The sequence below is a fragment of the Hemitrygon akajei genome, chromosome 19, assembly GCF_048418815.1.
Source record: "Hemitrygon akajei chromosome 19, sHemAka1.3, whole genome shotgun sequence".
NCBI lineage: Eukaryota > Metazoa > Chordata > Chondrichthyes > Myliobatiformes > Dasyatidae > Hemitrygon > Hemitrygon akajei.
The window spans coordinates 23435733-23457122 of NC_133142.1; the positions used below are offsets into that span (position 1 = coordinate 23435733).

Here is a 21390-nt window from a genome sequence, read left to right on the forward strand (position 1 = left end):
AGTCTGAACTATAACTGTGGCTATCAGTTTACATATTACAAGACTCCTCTGAAATTCAGTTTTGGTTCCAAAAACATATCTTGATTAAAATAAAATCAAATCATGAGGAATCATTTAACATATCATGTCAAGGCATGCTGTGCCACCACCACATGCTCTAAAGTAACTTTATTTTCAACCTTTTTCAATTTTTGCCTTGTCAAGTTTATTAAATGACAAAACATTATTTTGGGATAATCATTAATTGACATAAAAACTTTTTTATGTACAACAAATGAAATGTCACACAACCAAATATTTAAACAAGATAATTAATTAAAACTGAACACCATAAACAAAATAGTACTTCATAGTGCAGGCAAAAATTCCCTGGAAAATTCCTGTATAATATACGAATAGAATATGTAAAGTGTCACGAGATAAAGAAGAAGCCTTCAGAATCACAGTTTTGGATAATGTAATACGATGAACAGAAGACATCTTGTCGACATTCCACAAACAATAATTGAGCGTTTTTATCCATATTTCAGTTTTCAAAGATTAGATACACAAAATTCAATATATTGAAAGCTAATAGTTTAGCTGGCCACATAAACGCCTTGCATAGATGCAACTCTAATTTTGACACTTAATAAAATTCACTTACAATTTAAAAAAAAAGTTAGATAGCATCTGACTCTTAATCCTGTCAATTTGAACATCTTGATTTTTTTTCTTGCCATTTTTATGAACTTGAGCCAGTTAACAGATACAGCCAGATATCTAGAAGTTACCAAAAATCCACTGTATCCTTTGAAGTTCAAAGTTCAAAGTAAAATTTATTATCAGAGTACATACATGTCACCACATACAACCCTGAGATTCTTTTTCTGTGGGCATGCTTAGCAAATCTACAGAACAGTAACTGTAAACAAGATCAATGGACAACGAACTGTTGAAATGCAGATATAAATAAATAGCAATAAATAACAAGCATGAAATAACAAAAGAGTCCTTAAATGAGTGTAATTATCCCCTTTTGTTCAAAAGCCTGAAGGTTGAGGGGTTAGTAACTGTTCTTGAACCTGGTGGTGCGAGTTCTGAGGTTCTTGTACCTTCTACCTGATGGCAGCAGTGAGGAAAGAGCACAACCTGGGTGGTGAGGATATTTGATGATGGATCCTGCTTTTCTACAGCAGTGTTTCATGTGAAAGTGCTCAATGGTTGGGGGGGGGGTTTACCCGTGAAAGACACCATCTAGTGGAAACTAATTTTCTAACAGCTTTTAAGTTGGGTTCTTGTGACTCTAGAGGAAACTGTATCTGGGCGCAGTCTGAGAATGTGTAATATGCAGTGAATGGTTTTAATGCAATTGCTGCTCATGGCCTACAAAACCAAGAACAAAGTTTCAGCTTTCCATTTACGTATATATTAGCTGTTGAACACTTGTCAAGATGACTTTCTGCCTTTTAATAGGGAAGTAACTGTAGGCTGTAGTGAAGTGTATTAGTACGATAGTTGGGGTAGCACAGTATCGTCACGGTTTGTGCAATGTTGTTACAGTGCTAGAGACCTGGGTTCAATTCCTGCTGCTGCCTTTGAGAGTTAGTATGTTCTCCCTGTGACCACGTGGCTTCCCTCCGGGTGCTCCGCTTACCTCCCGCATTCCAAAGGCTCACAGGGCGGCAGGTTCTTTGTCACGTGTGCGTAATTGGGATTAGGCTGAGATAGCTGGGCGGCGCAGATCGTTGGGCTGGAAGGGTCTGTTATCGCCCTGTATCTCTAAATGAAATTAATTCAGAATGCTGCAATATCCAGACGAGGAGAACATGACGTATTCAGAGCAGGGAGAGGATAAACAGCAAGTCAATGCTTTTTCTCTCAGCAGAAATGTCTCCTTATTCTGAGAAGAACTTCACCCTTGACAGACTAATGCACTGTTGAAGTACAGTTTTCAATAGGTTTCGATGGGTACATTTAATATCAGAGAAATGTTTACAGTATACATCCTGAGATTCTTTTTCTTCGCAAACATCCATGAAAACAGAGGAGTGCCCCAAAGAATGAATGACAGTTAAGCATTAGAACCTCAAAGCGCCCCCCAGCTCCCCCCTCCCATACACAAGTACCAGCAGCAAGGCAACAACCCATCCCCACCAGCAAAATGCCCTGAAAACAAAATGCCCTGCTGCTGCCTGAGGATTAACATCAAGTGAATCTCGAATCTTGAAGTTTCATCAACTACATTGTTTATTACTGTGAAACATACTGGAAAAAGGGCCATATTTTTCTGTTAAAAACACTGGTGGTTGTGGGGGAATTGCGAGCCTCTAGCTCCCTAACTGTCGGAAAGTTCAGGAATTCTGCACAATTATGCACGAATGTGAAGTCTGAACTTCATCAGAATCACAAGTTAAAGCTCAGAGTGGGTCATTCAGCATTCCAAGGCTCTACTGGCAAATCCTGCAAATTCTTTCAAATACTTAGCATGCTTATGAACATTGCTCCAGGAATGATAAAGTACTCAGTTCGTACATCAGCCATGCTCTCTGAGATTTAGAGATTTTCGTTTTGTATTCTGATTCTCAGATCTCCCCGTACAACACTTTTCTTGTTCACATACTTTTAGGGTATTTGTGCATTCCCTTAAATTTGTTGCAACCCTTACCTCATATCTTCTCTTTGCCTATTTTCTGTTTTACTGCACCACCAATCTTCTTGAAATCACCTACATTAACAACTTGGCAATTGTCAAGGGCTTTTATGTTGCTCCATCTTACTTTTGATCACAGATGGAGATCTGGCATGAGTTTCCCTTCTTCCTGTGAGAACACACTTCCACTGTAAGAGAAATACCTTCACTTAAAGTTTCTTATTGTTCAATTACAAGTTTCCCCGTTGAACCGTTTTTCCAATTTGCCTGGTCGAGTGTGTTCTCATTTCACTGACACTAAATTTCCTCCAGTTGGATATTTCTACCTTTGAATCACCTCCTTCTATAGCAATTCCAAACTTTATGATATGATCATCTCAACAGTAACTTTAGATTTCAATTTTAAGTTTCAGCAAAGATTGATTTGGCACAAAAATCACGACTAGAATCATACTCAATGTGCCAACATCGGCAAATTAGAGCTTGCAAATTTCACAGGCCGTGAAGCCACCATTAATGCAACGGTGTGAGAATTACCACAAATGAACTTGGAGAGAGGAATGGATACTATGCTGTGAAAGTATATGAAGGTTAACAAAACAATGACAACATGAGAGGCTTTTCAAGTTAGGAAGGACAGTTACAACACAGAAGTACCTGAATTAGATCAAAATACCCGAAGGGCTTTCTCTGAATGGAAAAAGCAAGATGATGCAAAAGATATCCACAGACAGAAGAACAAAAGGAGGTATTCAGTTGCACACTGTAGCAGTAAGATGGACAAGCCATAAGACCGTGAGATACAGCAGCGGAACTAGGCCATTCAGCCCATCCAGTACTCTGCCATTCAATCGTGGGCCTATCCAATTCTTCCAGGCATCCCCACTCCCCTGCCTTCTCCCCATACCCTTCAATGTCCTGGCTAATCAAGAACCTAGCTATCTCAGCTTTAAATGCACTCAATGACTTGGCTCCCATAGCCGCTTGTGGCAGCAAATTCCATAGATTTTCCACCCTCTGACTAGAGTAATTTCTCCGCATCTCTGTTCTAATTGGACGTCCTTCAATCCTGAAGTCATGCCCGCTTGTCCTAAAAAACTTGGAAAAACTTCTAAAAACAGTAGGTGGAAGCTGATTTTTAGAGGATGAAGTAGGAAGGCAGAATTGGCATGAATGCTCAGTTTGGAATGAGTTAGGTTTTAAGAGGTACAGCTCAGGAAGCTGTTACAAGGGAGAATCAGAAAAAAAAATCCAGCCTAGAGGGATCAAAATAGTAGGCAGCGTATAAACACAAGTGATTCTGGAGATGCGGGAAGTAGAGTGTAGCAATTATGAAAAATTTGAGATTGTATAAGGATTTCGTATTACCAAATTCTCCCCAAATTCGGAAGCATTCAGTGTACAACAGATATTTCCCCAAAAGGAATGCATTGTGAGTGGAACTCAAGTGAACCCACATTGTATTCTCCACAGAACAACATGGTTATTACATCACAAAATGCAGAAAAAACTTGGCAGGTCAGGCAGCTTCTTTGGAGGTTAATGGACAGTCAATGTTTCCTTCATTTGATATCAACTCAAAATATCAACTGTCCATTTCCCTCCACAGATAATGTCTGATCTGCTAAGCTCCATTAGCTTTTTTTTGTAATTTATATTTTATTGAAGTTCATCATCATCAAACATTTCCATAAGATGTATTTCAGATATTGTACATATATATCATATAGTCATATATGCCACAAATCTCCACATAATATTTATCTGAGGTATACACTTATAGAAAAGAGAGGAAAGAAAGAACAAGCAAATGCGTTGCTCAAGATTTAAGCATCTGTAGTCTTGAAGCTCTAGCATGGTTTTTACCTCCATCATAACATGCAACACAATTTGAGCCAGAGTGATTCCGAAAAGATTTGGCAGCTACCTATTATTGCAATGTGCTTCCCTTCATTTCATATTTAATTTTTGTTTAAAAAACATTGAACAATCACAACCAAAATATATACAGTGTGGTAACTGCAAACATTTCTAACCTTCAAGTAAACGGGAGCATCTCTGTCATACAGACAGTCAAAGGAGTTCCTTTTGTTAGCCGACTGACGAATTCTGAAACAAAATTGCGTATCTCCAAGGCAACCTATAAAAAACAAATGCAAAACAGATTTATTATGTTTTCCCTCTACTATGCTAGCAATTTCCAAAAAAAACAGCATTCTGTAATGGAGGCATTTGAACAAAAAATATTATCTTAAAAGATAGTGTTAGTGGCATTCAAATTTTCTGCTGAGTGACTATGAATCTAATTGGGATGAGAAACCTGATGTGTAAATAAGTACACCAATTTAACCAATAAGTTCACGGTGGAATCTATTGAATTTTCTGCCACAGTAAGCATTTCTGATCATTAAATATATTCAGCGAATTAGATATAATTCTAATAGACGTCAATGAATATGGGAAGAAAACAGGACCAGGGAACTGAATTTGAATATCAGCCATTATCATATTGAATGGTTGAGTTGGCTTGAAGAGACAATTAGCCTACACTTGCCCAATTTCTCTGTTTCCATTAGGATGATAGAGTATACTGAGGGACATCTGGCTTACGCATGTAGGATCTCTTAGGGAACGAGGCAGGGCAAGTAATTGAAGTGGCTGTCAGGGAGCACTATGGGTCCAATGATAATGATACTATTTAAGAAAGTGATGGAAAAGGATAAGATAGATCCACAGGTTCGGGTCCTAAACTGAAGCAGATCTAATTTCAGGGGAATTAGACAGGATCTGGCAGAGGTCAACTGAGTGAATCTGTTTGAAGGGAAAGGAATGAATGGCAAAGTGGGAGGCTTTTAAGAGTATCCAGGAGCAGCATGTTCCTGCAAAAACTGAAGGGTAATTCCAGCAAGTTCAGGGAACTTTGGCTGGCGAGAGATATTGAGGCTCTAGTTAAGAAAAAAATGACCATACATTTAATTTGGAAACCCGGATTGTGCAAATCATTTTTGACTATAAAAAGATTAAGAATACTCTCAAGAGGGAAGTCATGAGGCCAGAGAGAGGAGATGAGATGGATCTGGCAGATAAGGTTAACTATAACCCTTGAAGTTCTATGTAAAAGGGTGGTTAGGAAGAGAATAGGTCCTTTTGGAGATGGGTGGGATTTTTCAACAAATATTTCTCCATGATGTTTACTGAGGTGAAAGTCGTGGTTACTCAAGAGATGAGCAAAACTACTGGAGAGGTGTCAGAGGACATTCACATTGGAAGGGAGGGGGTATTTGCATGTATAAGTGCATTAATATGGATAAATTCCCAAGACCTAACCAAGTGCATTGTCAGACTTTGTGGGAGGCTACTGGAAAAAATGCAGGGGTCCCTGTGGAGATATTTGCTTCATTGTTAGCCATCAGTGAAGTTCCTGAAGACTGGAAGGTGGTCAAGAAGGGTAGAAAAGAAAAGCCAGAGAACTACAGGCCAGTCAGCTGAACATTAGTACTAGGGAAGTTACCGGACGGAAGGCTAAGAAACAGGATCTGCCAGCATTTGGGTAGACAAGGTCCGATTAGGAGGAAATGGCATGACCTTGTTGCATGGGAAGTCATGCCTGAAGAACCTTTTAGAGTTTTTGAAGAAGCAACCTAAAAGGAAGATAAGGGTAAAGCAATGGATGTTATCTACTTGGATTTTAGCAAGGCCTTCCAGGCCGGCCTGAAAGGTCAGGTCTCAGGGAATTTAGGGCAGCTGATTAGGCGGATTCAACATTGTTTCAGAGGTGGTTGAAGGTTGTTTCTAGGAATGGAGGCTGGTGATTAGTGGTGTGTCACAGGGGTTGGTGTTGGGAGTCTTGTTATTTGTTACTTATATAAATGAACTGGAGGTGAATGATCACCAAGTTTGTGGACAACATTAGATTGGATGTTGATAGTGAATGTTACCATTACAAGAGGATCTTGATCATTAAAGAAATAGGCTGAGGAGTGGCAAATGGATTTCAAATCAGATAAATGCGTGGTGATATATTTTGGAAAGTCAAACCAGTGCAGGACTTGTACTACTAATAGCACAGCACTAGGGAGTACAACAGAAACAAAGTTCAAAGTAAATTTTATTATCAAAGTACATATATGTCACCACATACAAACCTGAGATTCATTTTCTTGTGGGCATACTCAACAATTCTATAGAATAGTACCTATAATGGAATCAATGCAATACTGTCTGACCAGGATGTTCAACCAGAGTGCAGATGACAGCAAACTGTGCAAGTCTAAAATGAAGAAAGGTGGTGAAAAAGGCATGTAGCATGCTAGCCTCCATCAGTATAGGAGATGAAACATTATGTTGCAGTTGTACAAGTTGCTGGTGAGGTTGCAGTTGGAGTACCGGGTACTGTTTTCACCTCCTTGTTATAGGAAAGATATGGTTAAAGTGGAAAAGACACGAGGATGCTGCCTAGAAAGGGTCTGAGTTATAGGGAGAGCTTAGCTGAGCTAGAACTTTATTCCATTGAATGTAGAATGATGGGCGACCTTAGAGAAATGTTTAAAATGACAAGTGGCATGGATAAGGTGGACAGCAGCAGCCTTTTCTCCCAGAGTAGGGGAGTCCAAAACCAGGGGAATTGGTTCAGGGTGAGAGAGGATGGATTTTAAAGGAACCCGAGGGGTAACTTTTTCCATGCAAAGGGTGGTGGATATCTGGAACAAGCTGTTAGAAGTGGTTGAGGCGGGTACAATAGTATCATTTAAGAAGGAACCACAGTAGAGTAGCGGTTAGCATCACGCTATTACAGTTTGGGACGTCGGAGTTCAGATTTCCATTCTAGTGTCCTCTGTAAGAAGTTTGTATATACTTCACATGAGTGCATGGGTTTCCTCCAGGTGCTCTGGTTTTCTCCCTGTTACATACCCCGTAACTGGGTCACTTACCAGCAAAGATAGAGAGGTCCGTTGAAGTCTGATGGTACTATTTTTAACAGTATTTATTGATAAAAATACACAAAAATAATATCAATGTAACCATACAGATAATATACGTCATCAATACTAAATCTAAAAGCACGGGTATAATAATAATCAATAAGAAATAACTCTATCGTTGTCTAGGGGATAATGTATTGTCCGATGGAAATATAAAAGTCACTCAAGTTCATTCAAGCTGCAGCTTTTGGTTGGAGAGAGAGACGGAGTTTAAACTTGCCCATTCCTTTTATGATGTCACTCCTTCGAGAGTCGTTGGGGCTGAATTCTCCTTTTGTGTTAGCTAAAGCCGTTCTTCCGTGGCAAGGCCCACCAATTCCGAGGCAAATGGAAAAAGACGCACATGGACTTTCCACCAGCTTTCGCTATTTCACTGTTACAGGATTTCTAGCGTTTCTTCTGGTGCGTCTCAAGGGGCCGTTCCCCAGACCCTCTTTTATCCCCACTCACGGGGTCTCAGGTGTCAATCAGGGTGGAATGATGCCATCCCCCAACCAGCCCACGTTGCCTGAGGGCTTCCACGAAGCACAGTACTCAATACACAATTCCGTCTCCAAGAGACAATGGCCGTTTCCCGTAGCTTTGTATCGCCGAGGGGCCAAGACATTCCAAATGTCTCTCTCTCATTTCCTGGGTCTCCTGACCTGAATTAATAGCGATCTTGCGATTCTCAAAAAGGAGGGGGCTACTTTGGGAATCTTCGACCCCTCAGAGTTGGGGCGCAGGCATAACATCCCACAGTCCAAAGACATGGTGGTTAGTAGGTTAACTGGTCATTGTAAATTGTCCTGTGATTAGGCTAGGGTTAAATAGGTGGGTTGCTGGGTGGTGCAGCTCGTTGGGACGGAAGAGCCTGTTTCGCACTCTATCTCCAAAATTTCAAAAAAAAAAACCACTTGGATAGGTACATGTTGGGACAGGTCTTATAGAGATTAATGTAAGAAATTGGGACTAGCTGGGTGAGCACCATGGGAAACATGGACTTGTTGGGCAGAAACAACTGAATCAGTTCTGCATTGCTCTAAGGCTCCCTGCTTCTAATTTTGATATTCTTCTGTTCTAACATTGATGATTTAGTAAATACTCCAAGTATATCAGAGCTCTTATCATTCTTTAATTCACAAATGTTTTAATTTCAAGTGTAGTTCCCCACAGTATTAACCAAATATCATGTTCAGTCATGACTGAAATGTTGCTCATTTAACTCAATAAAACAATTCCATTCAGACATTACAAAGCAGTTTACATTTATTTATCCCAAGCCAACTATTACAAGTTAATATCCTGTGATCAAGTATTTCAACATCTTCCACTCTACAAGCTGTTGCAAGTCAGATTTAATGCAATGTTTGAGACAAATACACAAATTCTTACATAGCGAGTCATAAACCTGCCCAGACCCAAAGCAAAAATCACAAAACTATTTAAATAAAAATATTGTATCTTCCCTTTCTTGTTTATCTCGCATTCAAGAAAGGGGAATCTTGGCAAGTTTTTCCCCATGTGTGGTTAAAATAAATAACATTGAAAGATGTTCTTGTACATTCACCAGATACAGCATATATAGAACTTTAGATCACAGAAACGGAGACCAACCATTTCTTGAACCCAACTATTTGCAGTTCTTCAACTATTCAGCCCCACAAATAGGGCCAATCTGCACACCACACTCTACTCAACCCCAGTAGAGCCGCATTGATCAGCCACATAAATACTGTGGCGATACAAGAGACTGCAGATGCTGGATTACAAAAACAAGTCGCTGGAGGAACTCTGCAGGTCAGGCAGCATCTATGACGGCAAAAAGACAGTCAACATTTTGGGTTGAGACTCTGCATTACGACTGAAAGTGTAAGGAAGAAACTGCCAGAATAAAGAGGTAAGTCGGAGGTTTGAGGCAGAAGCTCACAAGCAACTAGAGAATCCAGTTCAAGAGAGTTGATGGGCAGGTGGGGTGGGAGATGATGAGTGGAATCAGATAAGAAAAGAAGGCAATGAGTCAAATCAGATGAGAAAGGGGTGGTGGCAAAATGGGAACAGTGGGAGCAGGGGAAGGGATTGGGACAAATTTGATAGTGTCTGTGGGTACAAGGCAAATGGAACCATGCAAAGAAGGGGAAGAAACTAGGTAACAAAATGGCTGGGGGGGGGGGGGGGTGAATGGCTTTGCAAAGAACTGGGTGTATTAGAGGACCTGAGTGGATCAGTAGGAAAGAGAAAGGAATAGAGGGGGTACAGGTTATCTGAAATTGGAGAATTCAAATGGTTATACAGTCTACTCGGATGTTGTTTCTCTAGTCTGTGTTTTGTCTCACCCTGGCAGCAGAGGCAGCCAGGGACAGAAAGGTCAGTATGGGAATGAGCAAAGGAGATGAAATGGCTTGCAACTCGTAGCACAAGATGGCTATTGCAAGACTATAGTGGCTCAGCAACAGTATTACAGGCTGCTCACTTTCCAATATTGCAAGGACCTTCAGCTCAGCAACAAGGCACATATTAGAACCCTCTACTTGCCTGGATGAGTGCCTCGCTAACAACTCTACTATCCACAACAAACAAGTTGCTCCAATGGCATCTCATCAAACACTATAAATTTTCAATTTTTCCACCACCATTATATACAATGGTTGCAACATGTATCATCAATGAGATGCAATGGTGATATTCACTCAGAGAGCACCTCCAAAACCCTTAATTTACTCAATTAAGACAAACAAGGACATTGGGTGCATGAGAACACCAATACTCACAAGTTCACAACCTAGTTACATACTATCCTAACCTTTGCTATTCCTTCAACAATGGACCCAATACCTGTGCAGTAGCAGTGTGGGATTGCTTACACCAGTAGCACTGCAGTGCTTTAGGGCAGTATTTCACATTATCTTTTTAAGAGCAAAAAAGGAATTAACAATAAAAGTGGCCTTGCTGGCAATGCTCACATCCCAATAAATGAATATGTAAGAAAGAATGGAATAATAACAAAAAATATTCTCGGTAAGTTTCCTGATATAATGAACAATGTGGCCATTGTTGTTTAAAAAAGACTGATATACTGCTCAATATCAAACTTAAATGATGCCAGGTAACAAACAACCTCACAAATTATTTGGACCGCATGGACATTTATTGGTACAGCACAGCAACTAACATGAACATCTCTTCAGTACTGGTACCTGTCAACCAGCTTCAAAACCCGAGCCTTTGTACCTCCCTCTACATTGGATCCTTGACTTCCTTGTATGTTCAGTCAATGTAGATTGGTAATAACATCTCCTCTTCGCTCACAATCAGAATCAGGTTTAATATCACTGACATATATCATGAAATTTGTTAACTAAGTGGCAGCAGTACAATGCAATTCATAATATACAGAAAAATAAGTAATATATGTATATTAAATAGTTAAATTAAAAATTGTGCAAAAACAGAAATAATATATTAAAAAAAGTGAGGTAGTGTTCATGGGTTCAATGTCCATTTAGGAATCATATGACAGTGGATATACCATGGTCTGGAGGAACGTTGTTTCATTTGGTTGTACAGTCGGCCATCCTTATTCGCAGGGGATTGGTTCTGAGAACCCCCGCGGATACCAAAAAATGCGGATGCTCAAGTCCCTTATTTAACCTGAATTAGTGCGGTGGTCTTTAGGACCCAGTGGAACCCTGGACTTTAACACGTTCAGTGCGGTGGACATTAGGACCTGGCGCAGCTCTGAATCCGCAGTGCTTCTGTTCACAAAAATAATCACGATTACGATTGAAAATAAGGTGGAAGTAATAAAGCGATCGGAAAGAGGTGAAACGCCATTGGTCATTAGAAAAGCGTTAGGCTACAGTTGGTCAACGATCGGAACAATTTTAATGGAACATGACAAAGGCCCTGCCCCAATGAAAGCTACAATTATTACTAAGCAACGCAGTGGTTTATTTATTTATTTATTTATTTATTTATTTATTAAATTTTTAGAAAATTACAAAGAATAAATATAATGATAAAATAGTGAAAAGTGAAAAAAAATAATATTGACCCTCCCCCCTCCCCCCCTTAACCCTTATCTAAAGAAAAAAAAAGAAAGAAAGAAGAGAAAGATTGCCTGGATATCGGAGGATCCCCACATGCTCCATGGAGTTCAAAATAATTTTAATTTTAATTTTTACTTTTCCCAATTACTTTATAATTTTATCTTCAAAGGACCTATGTATTTAATCCTATCTTTTGTAGGTAAGGGAGCCAAATTTTCAAAAATATATCATATTCATTTCTTAGATTATATGTAATTTTTTCAAGTGGAATACAACTATGTATTTCATGATTCCAACGATCCATAGTTAAATATAAGTCCGATTTCCAAGTAACTGCGATAACTTTTTTGGCTACTGCCAATGCAATTTTTATAAATTTTTTCTGATACTTACTCAATTTAAGTTTCGGTATTGTCCCTTCAATGTCTCCTAATAAAAATAATATTGGACTATGTGGGAGTTGTACTCCAGTTATTTGTTCCAATAAAAGTCTTAGATTTATCCAAAATGATTGAATTTTAAAACAAGACCAAGTAGAATGTAAAAAAGTACTAATTTCTTGATTACATCGAAAACATTGGTCAGACATATTTGAATTTAATCTATTTATTTTCTGTGGTGTTATATATAATTGATGTAAAAAATTATATTGTACTAATCTAAGTTGAACATTTATTGTATTTATCATACTATCAGAACATAATCTTGACCAGCTTTTTCCATCAATTTTAATATTCAAATCAAATTCCCATTTTTGTCTTGATTTATGAATTCCTGATTTAATTGTCTCTGCAGTGGTTTAATTATTGAAATACTTATGTTTCTTAAGTGTTTTATATGCATAGAAAGGTAAAATATGTACTATATACTAAGAAGAACGTTTGACTAACTGACGCTAAGTAATACCGGATGTACCTGTTCCGACTTCAAATCCAACTTAAAGACGGACTCAGGAACGGAACTCATTTATAACCCGGGGATGCCTGTACTTTTAAGTCATTTCTAGATTACTTATAATACCTAATACAATGTAAATGCTATGTAAATCATTGTTATACTGTATTGTTTAGGGCAGAATGACAAGGAAAAAATAGTCTGTACATGCTCAAACAACAAGTGCTGGAAAGAGAACTTCCAGGTTTTCCCGATCCGCGGTTGGTTGAATCTGCGCATGTGGAATCCGCGGATAAGGAGGACGGTATATGTACATATACCATCATATGACAATAAACTTGATGCACACTCAGTTTTAGAAACAGCTTCTTCCCCTCCACCATCAGACTTCTGAACAGTCCATAAACCAATGAACACTACCTCACTATTCTTTTATGCACAACTTATTTTATTCTTATTGTCACTGAGAGTTTTGCTACCACAAAAAAAATTTCATGACATGTCAATGATTTTAAACCTAATTCTGATTCTAAAGGATAAATACAAATTTTGCTGCCACACAGCAAAATAAATCTGCATTATGACATTTTCACAATTATCTCTTAATCTAACATTAAAACAGTAAGCAGAAGTTGCTGTAAATTAAAGTCTAATTATTATAGAGAACTGAAACTACATTAACACGAATGGTATTGACTCTGAAATTAAAATGCTTTTTGTTAGCTATTCTACCTGGAAAGTGTTAAAGCTTTCATTCAGTTTTTTGCTAGCAACAAAGTATGATCTTATGGGTCATTTTCAAACAACAATCATCTTGGTTTAAATAAATAATTTTCTGTGCCAGTTTCTCCTCTTTTTCAAGTCAGTGATTCCATGGGGATCTGTAAGCAGTTCACATCCACTTTTGTTGTGAATGCCTGGATTGTCCTGGCACATTGCTCATATTTTCTGCATTGCCAAAATTTTCTGCCAATCCCCAGATAATGATCGGCAGTGAAAACTTTTCAAGATATGCAATAAAACCAGAGGAAAATAAATAATGTTGATCACGTATGATTGGAATAAATATTAAAAGTTTCCATAAGAAAAAGCAGGGATACTTACACATTACCTAATTACATACAAATATTTAATATAAACACTGTATTAAAATATAATTGCCTGGTAATTCATCCTTGGTTGGGTTCTCTTCATAGTGGCTCCAACATATTGCATTCAGTCATTAACAAACTAGGTATGAATTTCCTGGCAAGAGATTAGTATTGAATGATATTCAAAGTTGCTTCAGAAAAATGGAACATAAAGCGATTGGCTACTAATGTAGGGTGCTGAAGTGCACGAGGGGATTTCAATAGTTAACATATTCTCCACAAGTAGCTCCACAAGGCATTTGGTATGTATTACTATATATGGACGCAATACAATACAGAAAGTGGCAAAGTCCCTGATTAATTAGTCAACCAATTGCTCAATCCATATACTTCAGCCTTTATTCAATTTCTTCTCCTCTTTCAGTAAAGTGTAACATCTCAGATCAAATAAAAGATGTAAGTGTACCAATTAATTTCTTTTCCTGCTCTGTAAGACGAAACCCAAATTCCATTTATTGTTTCATGATTAAGCTTATGAAATTGCCATGGAGAATCATGGCACAAAAGAGTGTTCTGCTATTTCCCAGTAAAATATGCAAAGAGTATTACCTTACCCTATGCCAACTACCCAAGTCTTCTCTTATTTTTACTCAATTATTTTAATCAAGATACCAAATACAGGTAAACGCAAAGTATTCTGCAGATGCTGGGGTCAAAGCAACACATACAACAAGCTGGAGGAACTCAGCAGGTTTTCACCTCTCTCATGATTCCGCCTTCTTCTACTACCCATAGCGCTTTCCCCTTTCATTCTTCACCTTTCCTGCCTATCCTCTCCCCCACCCCTTGATCTTTCCTCTTACTGGTTTTTCACCTGGCACCTACCAGCCTTCTCCTTCCCCCCCTCCCCCCCACCTTCCTTATAGGGCCCCTGCCCCCTCCCTCTTAAGTCCTGACGAAGGATCTCAGCCCCAAAACGTTGACTGCTCGTTTCCACGGATGCTGCCCGACCTGCTGAGTTCCTCCAGCTTGTTGTACGTGTTACCTAATACAGGTGTCCCCCATTTTTCGAGTGTTCGCTTTACAACACCTCGCTGTTACGAAAGACCTATATTAGTTACCTGTTTTTGTTAACAGAAGGTGTTTTCATTGTTATGAAAAAAGGCAGCATGCATGCCGAGCAGCCAATCTCCTCTCCCGGAACTGCATTCTAGCCAGCATTGCTTAAACATGTGCCTATGAGCATCTGTGCTTTATGTCGATTTATTTTGTCCAGCCGTTAGCAAGATGAGTTCTAAGGTATCGGAAAAGCCTAAAAGAGCTCATAGGGGTGTTACACTTAGCATGAAACTAGACATAATTAAGCGTTTTGATCGTGGTGAACGAAGTAAGGACATAGTGAGTCTGGCTTGTGGAAGTTGACAAAGATGATGTTGAAGAGGTCTTGGCCTCCCATGACCAAGAACTGACAGATGAAGAGCTGATGCAATTGCAAGAGGAAAGGATAACAATTGAAACCGAACACTGTAGAGAACAGCCCAAAAGTGAAGTCATCCAGGAACTAAACGTGAAGCAATTGCATGAGATTTTTTGCTGCGATTGACAATGCTGCAATGATTACAGAAAAGTATGACTTTAATTTTGAAAGGGTACGTAGGTTGCATACTTGCAGGATGGTTTGAGTGCTTACAAAGAAGCGTATGATAGAAAAATGCCTGAGGCTAAGCAGTCAAGCATACTGTCGTTTTTTAAGCCTTCCACATCAGCCACAGCGGACGACAAACCTCGACCTTCGACATCAAGGCAGGCAGACATAGGAGACCTGCCTGCCCTGATGGATACAGACGACGATGAGATGACACCCCAGTCTCCCACCACCCCAACCTCTGACGACTCAGCCTAACACATCATCATCAGTGTCGCTGTCTTCCCGATTCCAGTAAGTGAAACTACACTGTACATACATTATTTCTACTTTATATAGGCTGTGTATTTTTATGTGTTATTTGGTATGATTTGGCAGCTTCATAGCTTAAAGGTTACTGGAGAGAGTGCTTCTGCTGAGAGCGCTCGCGTGAGATTTTCGCTACGGTGGACAGTGCTGTAATGATTGCAGAAGAGTATTTCTACTTTATATAGGCTGTGTATTTATCAGATCATTCCTTCTTTTACTATATGCTACTGTTATTTTAGGTTTTGTGTGTTATTTGGCATGATTTGGTAGGTTATTTTTTGGGTTTGCAAACGTTCACAAATTTTTCCCATATAAATAAATGGAAATTGCTTCTTCACTTTACGACACTTCGGTTTACAAACTGTTTAATAAGAACACTCTACCTTCAAATAGTGGGGGAAACCTTTATTCATATATAAATAATTCAAGTAATTAAAACATTACTATTTGTGAACTGAAATATGAAACACATCTCAAATAGCCCGCCACTCTTTAAGAAAGAAGGGAGGCACAAGACAGGGAATTATAGACTAGTCAGCCTGACTTCAGGCAAGGTGTTAGAATTCATTATTGAAGATGAGGTTTTGGAGTACTTGGAGGTACACTGTAAAACAGATCAACATTAGCATGTTTTCTTAAGGGGAAATCTTCCCTGACAAATCTGTCGGATTTGTTTTGAGAAAATAACAGGCAGGATAGTCAAGGGAGAGTCGGTGGAAATTGTTTACTTGGATGTTCATAAGATTTTTGACAAGGTGCTACACATGAGACTGCTAAACAAGATAAAAGCACATAGTGTTTCGGTAAAGATACTTGCAAAGTCAAAAGGTTGGCTGACTGGCTGAAGGAAAAGAGTGGGAATAACTGGGGGCTTTCTTGGTTGGCCACCGGTGACAACTGGTGTTCTGCAGAGATCTTTCACGTCATAAGTTAACAAGCTGGACAATGGATTTGATGGCTTTGTGGCCAAGTTTGCAGATGTTACAAAAATGGTGGAGCGGCAGGTAGTATTGAAGATGGAGGAAGTCTGCAAAAGACTTGGAGATATGAGGAGAATGAGAAAAGAAGTGACAGATGCAATACAATGCAGGGAAGTGTATGATCATGCACTTCGGTAGACGGAATAAAGGTGCAGAGTATTTTCTATATGGTGAGCAAACTCAGAAACCAGAGGTTCAAAGGGACTTGGGAGTCCTTGTGCAGAATTTCCTAAAGGTTAATTTGCAGGCCAAGTTAGTTGTAAGAAGGTAAATGCAATGTTAGCATTAATTTTGAGAGGATTAGTTTACAAGAACAAGGATATGAAGCCGAGGCTTTGTGAGGCATTGGTCAGACTGCACTTGGAATATTGTGAGCAGTTTTGGGCTCCTTATCTAAGGAAAAATGTGCTGACATTGGAAAGGGTTCAGAGGAGGTTCATGAGAATAATCCCAAGAATGAAAGGGTTATTTGAGGAATGAGTGATGGCTCTGGGCTGGTACTTGAAGAAGGATGAGGGGGTTTTATTGAAACCAACCAAGTATTGAATGGTCTAAGTAGAGTGGACGTGAAAAGGATGTTTCGAAAAGTGGGAAAATCTAAAATCGGGGCACAGCCGCAAAATAGGACATCATTTTAGAACAGAGATGAGGAGGATTTTCTTTAGCCAGATGGTCTTGAATCTGTGGAATTCATTACCCACGAAGGCCAAGTCATTGGGTATATTCACAGTGGAGGTTGACGGACTCTTGATAGTAAGTGTGTCAAAGGCTAAAGGGGGAAGGCAGGAGAATGGGGGTCAAGAGAGAAAATAAATCAGCCACGTTCGAATAGCAGAGCAGACTTGACAGGTGCATGGCCTATGCCTTATGATAAGATTGTTTAAAAACCTGTCGTAATGCTACAAGCCTAATTTATGCAAGTTAAAAAATGGGCAACAAATGAGTGATGGGAAAAATTGTGACATTCTCTTAGAGTTGTAATTAATTACATTAACATATATTGAAAGGACAAGTTAGAAAAGAGGATTAGGTCTACTAAGGCCATGACAGAGTTAATAGTGCATTGATCCACAACTGCTGCCTCAATCATTACAAATATGGAAGTGCAAAGTTACTTATTTCTAGCCTTGTATCTATAGTTACTTATTTTCTACACATCTTGCCCCATAATTTGCTATTTTAATGACAGTAACTGATAAGCACTCATCATCATTATACTGCAAACCCAACAGCAGTTACAGATCTTCCATCCGTGTAGCATTTATTGAAGGGATCTCAAAGTTGCTCTTTGTACTGATGCTGCAATGTTTAGCAGCCTTCTTATCACTTGATGAAGACTACAGGTATTTATGAAACAACCTCATTGTAAACATCAAAAATCATTACATTTCAACTTTGCTGCATAACTATCACCAGCCGTTTTAAAATAAAAAACAGAATGATAACCCATAATTACTCAGCCGTTAGCCCTAAGAAGCCACTTAAATACTTTAAACTTTGCCTAAATACATAGAACATATGTGCTAAAGCCTACAAACTTCTACAGATGTTCTGTTAAAAGTATCCTGACTGGTTATATTACATCTGCTATGGCAATCTGAATGTAAGAAGCTGCAGAGAGTAGTGGACTCTCACAAAACATCATGGGCACATCTCTCCCCACCATCAGTAGTATTTACAGGAGGCTTTGCCTCAAGGCAGTATCTATCATCAAAGATCCCCACCATTTGAGACATGCCACCTTTTTGCCATCTGGCAGGAGGAACAAAAACCTGACGACCGACTCCACTAAGTTCAAGAACAGCTAATTCCTTTCAATCAACCCACACAAAATGTTAGAGGACATCAGCATGTCAAGCAGCATCTATGGAAATGAATAAACAGGCAACATTTTGGGCAAGACTTTCATCACAACTGGAAGGGGAAAGATGCCAGAATAAGAAAATGGGGGGGGTGGGGGGGAGGATGAGGAGGACAAGCTAGTAGATGATAGGTGGAAACACGAGGAAATCTGCAGATGCTGGAAATTCAAGCAACACACACAAAATGCTGGTGGAACGCAGCAGGCCAGGCAGCATCTATAGGAAGAAGCGCTGTTGACGAAACGTTGACAGTGCTTCTTCCTATAGATGCTGCCTGGCCTGCTGCGTTCCAGATGATAGGTGTAGCCAGGTGGGTGGGGAAGGGGGGGGGGGATGAAGTAAGAAGCTGGGAGGTGATAGGTGGAAAAGGCAAAAGGCTGGAGAAGAAGGAATCTGATAGGAGAGGACAGTGAACCATGGGAGAAAGGGAGGAGGAGGGGCTCCAGAGGGAGGTCATAAGCAGGTGAAGAGAAGAGGCCAGACTGGGGATTTGGAGAAGAGGGAATTTGGAGGGGGAAAAAAGACCTGAAGTTGGAGAAACCAATGTTCATGCCATCAAGTTGGATGCTTACTAGATAGACTGAGGTGCTGCTCCATCAAACCTCATCATGGTAGAAGGGGTGGCCATGGACCGACATAATGGAACGGGGTTAGGGATAGGAATTAAAATGGCTGGCCACCTGGAAATTCCACCTTTTACAGATGAAAAGTGCTTTTAACAGTGCTCAACAAAGCGCTCCCCGATCTACATCAGGTCTCACCAATGTAGAAGAGGCTGCATTAGGAGCACCAGATACAGCCGATAGCACCAGCAGATTCACAGCTGAAATATTGCCCCACCTGGGATCCTGAATGGAGGTGAGGGAGGAGGTGAATGGGCAGGTGTAGCACTTTGGCCACTTGCAGGGATAAGTGTCAGGAGGGAGAAAAGTGGGTAGGGATGAATGCACTAAATACTGTACACTGTTTCATTTGTTCTAATTGTGTTTATTTGCAATTATTGTGTATAATTTGTTTGTCTTTCATGTGAATACTGCATTATATGATGCTACGTGTCTGTGATGCTGCTGTAAGTTCTTCATTGAATTTTTGCATGCATGTGGAACATATAAGAGTACAGCACCTGAACAGCCCCTTGTGTGTTCAGCCCCACCTGAAAACAAATTAAATTAGCAATCAAATGCCTAACTAAACTAACCCCTTTTGCCTACACAATATTAATATCCTGCCATTTCCTGCACATTAATGTGCCTATCAAATAAACTCTTAAACCTCCTTCCCATCATATTTGCCTCTAATACCACCTCGGGCAGCACATTCCAGGCATCCACCACTGTGGGAAAAATGCCCCAAACATCTCCTTTGAATTTACCCTCTCTTCCCACATTAATTGCATTCCCTCTGGTATAAGAGATTTCAAACTTGGGGGAACACTACTGGCTGTGTACTCAAATCCACGTCTCTCTTAATCTTATAAAATTCAGTCAGATATCCCCTCAGTCTTCACAGCATCAGAGGAATCAGCCCAAGATTGTCCAACCTTTCCTTCTAGCACATGCCATCTATTCCAGGCAGTATCCCAGTTAAGCCTCTTCTGCATACTCTCCAAAAACCCTTGTCTTTGAGCAAATAGAATTGAATGTAATACTCCAGATGTGGCCTAACTTAAGTTTCATAAAGCTGCGAAATAACTTCCTAACTCTTGTACTCAATTCCTTGACTAATAAGGGCAAGCACAGCATATGCCTTCATATCACTGTCAACCTATGTCGGCATTTTCAGGAGCTAACCACTTGGACCCTGAGTTCCTCGGCTCATCAACGCTATTAAGGATCTTGTCATTAACAGCATACATGTCTATTTGCATTTGATTTCCCAAGGTGCAGCACTTCACATTTGGTCAGGTTAATCTCTGGTAGTTGTGCATATGACAATAAATTCAACTATGACTTTGAAGACAGTACAGCACAGGAAAAGGCCCTATAGCCGATGGTGCCCATCATTGCTGACCATGATGCCAACTGAATCTAATCCCATCTGCTTGTACATGACCTATATCCCTCCAACCCCTGCCTGTTAAAACACCTTTTGCTATTACACCACTGCTTCCACCACTTCCCATGGTGACACATTCTTGGCACCTATCACTCACTATGTGAAGAAAAACTTGCCTCATAAGCCTCTTATACATTTTTCTTCTCTCTCACCATAAAGCTACGCCCTCTAATATTTCCACCGTGGAAAGAAGACAATCTACTCTATTTATATCACCCATTTTTTTTCCAAGTTGCAAAACTATGCATAGTTTTTAAAACAAAAATGTTCAGGCTTCTACCTTAAATACACACAAGTCCAATCTTCAGTTTCTGATAAATACACAAAATGCTGGTTAAATACTGCTTTTCTTTTTCTGTTTTCTTGTTCATTGTTCCTTAAAATTCTTCAAGTGCTCAGCCGGCTTATTGACACCAATTTCACTGTTTAGCAGGAATTTCACTGAGCTGATCCTGCTTTGTGACATCAGAAAAGAGGAAGCCCACACAAACACTCTTTGGTGGATTTTGAGTACAGCAGCAAAGGCCATTATTTAGATGCTTATTACAAAACCCAAAGAAGCTTCAATGGCCTTCTTATAGCCTGGCCCAAAACTGATATTTCACTTAAGCCTATTAAGTTCAGATATAAACTCACCTTTACCTCAAAGGTTTTATTTTCTACAAGTCTTAGGCCAAAAATATCATTTTTCCTGTTTGCTTTTGTTTGTAAACTTATTAACCCAAAATATTGCCATTAATATGTTGTCAGCTTGTACCTCCACTTTTTCCTCAGGCCTAACTAAGCACAATACCTTAATTTATTCACAGAAATTAAATGTTGTTTTAAAAAACCAAACTGCATTTCAAATCAAAATGCTCATCTTATTGATAATCCTTTAAATTGTTGCCAAGTTTGCCACCCATCTTGGTA

At 39.5% G+C, this 21390-nt stretch overlaps 1 protein-coding gene across 1 annotated transcript in view; it reads right to left on the bottom strand.

The window, feature by feature from the left end:
* Nucleotides 1-21390, bottom strand: part of dennd6a (DENN/MADD domain containing 6A) — an 87220-nt gene that overhangs the window by 57661 nt on the left and 8169 nt on the right. The window contains exon 4 of the mRNA XM_073072247.1: nucleotides 4669-4772. Coding sequence (XP_072928348.1) covers nucleotides 4669-4772 — 104 coding nt within the window. The remainder of the gene's footprint in view (nucleotides 1-4668; nucleotides 4773-21390) is intronic.